At 36.8% G+C, this 2,444-nt stretch overlaps 1 protein-coding gene across 1 annotated transcript; it reads right to left on the bottom strand.

Annotated features, from left to right (window-relative positions):
* Positions 1 to 1,144: 1,144 nt before the first annotated feature.
* Positions 1,145 to 2,043, bottom strand: LOC111025921 (thaumatin-like protein 1). The gene has a single exon (XM_022303841.2). The coding sequence runs from the start codon at positions 2,015 to 2,017 to the stop codon at positions 1,325 to 1,327; it is 693 nt and encodes a 230-aa protein (XP_022159533.1). The 5' UTR covers positions 2,018 to 2,043; the 3' UTR covers positions 1,145 to 1,324.
* Positions 2,044 to 2,444: the final 401 nt, after the last annotated feature.

The following is a 2,444-nucleotide window of genomic DNA, read 5'->3' on the forward strand; positions in this document are numbered from 1 at the left end:
CAAATATCGGTAGTTTCGAAAAAATATTTTAAATATTTTTCATAAATAATTTAAAAAATATGTCAAACACATTTAATAGTTAATACACAGGAGGCACAATAAAAATAATTCAGTGCCTAAATTATATTTGAAAGTGACTTTTCCTAGCTTGACGTGGAATAGTCTTGGTCGTTGCAATTTGTGCGCAAAGGTGGGGCCTATAGGCTATAGCCATTCCAATTTGATAAAATGTCTAAGTTTGTCGAGGCTGCAACGGAGAATATATATTGATATCTTGGAAATGTTCGTATCGACTTCTTAATTTTAGAAAAATGTAGATGAAAATCTTAGAAATTATAATTGTAATTTAATTAGGTTATACTTGGCAATTTTGATTCAATCCTAGTAATATTTATCTGAAAATGTTGATGCTAGCAGAAAACAAAAAGGACAAATATATAAATTTCCATAAAAATTGTTCAAATTAGTTCATCTGAGTACTATTTTGACTTAATTGTGTTATAAATTATAAAAAAGATAATTTATTTTTCTTAATACAATAGTGGATAGAACAAATTAAACCTCTAACATCAAAGGAAGAAGTAGATGTCAATTAGTGTGAGGTGCTAGGACTATTTTCACGTGAGTAAAAATCATTTCATTTTAATTAATATATTCAAATAAATAACTAAAATACGACAATAAATTGAATTTATGAATGAAGAGAGAGGAAGAATAGACTAGAGATGGTTGTACTAAAAAAAGAGGGAGGGAGGAGTCAGAGTCCACAATTTTCTTCTCTGAGGCATACTTTTTTTCGTTGTCCTTTAGCTCGTGACCTTCGATTTTCAAGCTCACCGTCGATGGTGCTTGGTAGGTATGATAACGAAGTTGAACGAACAACGAGCAAGCCATCTAATTTTTTAAATTGGAACTCATTCATTTATTTTTCTATTATATATAAATATTTTTATAGTATCTAAACAAAGTTGTAATTATTTTAGAAACAATATTGAATTATTATTTTCTTTTTTACCACTAACATTTGCTTGGAAATTCTGGTAGCCTACTTATGATCATCTGGTTTGACTTGATACAGTCAACAAGCCACCACAACGTGAAGAAAATTTTGGCCATTTGAACATCATTAATACGTGTAGGCCCATACACAAACAAACTTATGTTTAATATAGATGAAAACTTTGCTGCATACAACTGTAAAAAACTCAGGGGAGCATCAAAGGATAATTGTGTTGTAAGTTCCATCTCTCAGCCATATTTGTACTAAAAAAACTCTCATGGGAGCTCTTTACTTATTCATAATCATATAATAAGTTTTGTTTTTCTAAGGGCAAAAGATGACTCTATAGTTGGTTCCTCCCGGGCAACTGGTTAGGCTCGTTGGATCGTCCTTAGGGTAACTATACGCATCAGGGCACCGGGTCTTGAAGAACTGAGACAGCTCCGTCGGCCCGCAGCCACTGTTCGGGGCGGTGCAGCAGTATTGGTCGCCGCCGAAGACGGTGCATGGGTTGTTGCAGCCTCCTGGAGCCCTCAACTGGCTCGGGCATTGCCCGTTGATGTCGGCAGTGCATCTGCTGCCCTGAGGCCGACCGCACCCGTTGCCAGAAATCGGGCTGAACTCCATGGGAACGTTGAAGCCATCGATGACGGAGATATCGACGAAGTCCAAGTTGTTCCATTGGTTCAAGGCGAATTCGGCGAGAGTGTTGGGAGGGAGGCCGTAGTTTTGGCACTCGAGGAGGCCGCCGCAGTCGCCGGTCTCGCATCGGCCACGGCCAGACGCGTCGAAGTTGCAGTTGGTTCGAGCCCAAATGCGAGCACCAGCAGTGCCGGGATTCACATTTAGTGTCCAAACGTCGTTCCTGTTTAGTTGTCGTCCGCCGCCGGGTACGGCAGCGGCCCAAACAGTGAAACCACAGTTGTTGCGAATTTCAAAAGTAGCTGCATGGGTGTGGGAAGAAAAAAGAGAGAAAGAAGAAAGGAAGAAGAGAAAGAAAATATTGGAGATGGCCATGTGTGTGTTTGAGTTGTGTGTTTTTAGGGAAGAGATGCAATGGGTTTATATAGGGATGTAAGGATGAGCATGTATTTGGAGATGAACTATTAAGGGTGTTTTTGAGATTGCTTTGGGAAAAGAAAAACATTTAGGTGGGTCACTCTATAAAAATTTCATAGTTTTTTAAATTCTTGAAAAAATAATATTTAGGTTGCGTATATTCTGCTCACCAATATTCAATTTTTAACGAGTAGAGGGGAGAAATGAAGAAAAATATATATATTTTTTTTTACATTTAAAAAAAAACTAAAAACTGTCAAATTTTAACTCGAAGATAAACATTTATGTATTATTCTTTTGACAAATGGAAAAAGAAAATTCTGCATTTTCCTCTTTTTACTTGTAAAAGATGTAACGATATTAAAAGATTAATGTCGCCGGATAA

Source organism: Momordica charantia (assembly GCF_013281855.1).
Source record: "Momordica charantia cultivar OHB3-1 chromosome 6 unlocalized genomic scaffold, Mcharantia_2.0 BLBB01000006.1, whole genome shotgun sequence".
In the NCBI taxonomy this organism is placed as follows: domain Eukaryota; kingdom Viridiplantae; phylum Streptophyta; class Magnoliopsida; order Cucurbitales; family Cucurbitaceae; genus Momordica; species Momordica charantia.

What these genes read in the sequence shown, in the direction of transcription:
- LOC111025921 (XM_022303841.2), bottom strand. Translation starts at nt 2,017, where the DNA reads ATGGCCATCTCCAATATTTTCTTTCTCTTCTTCCTTTCTTCTTTCTCT.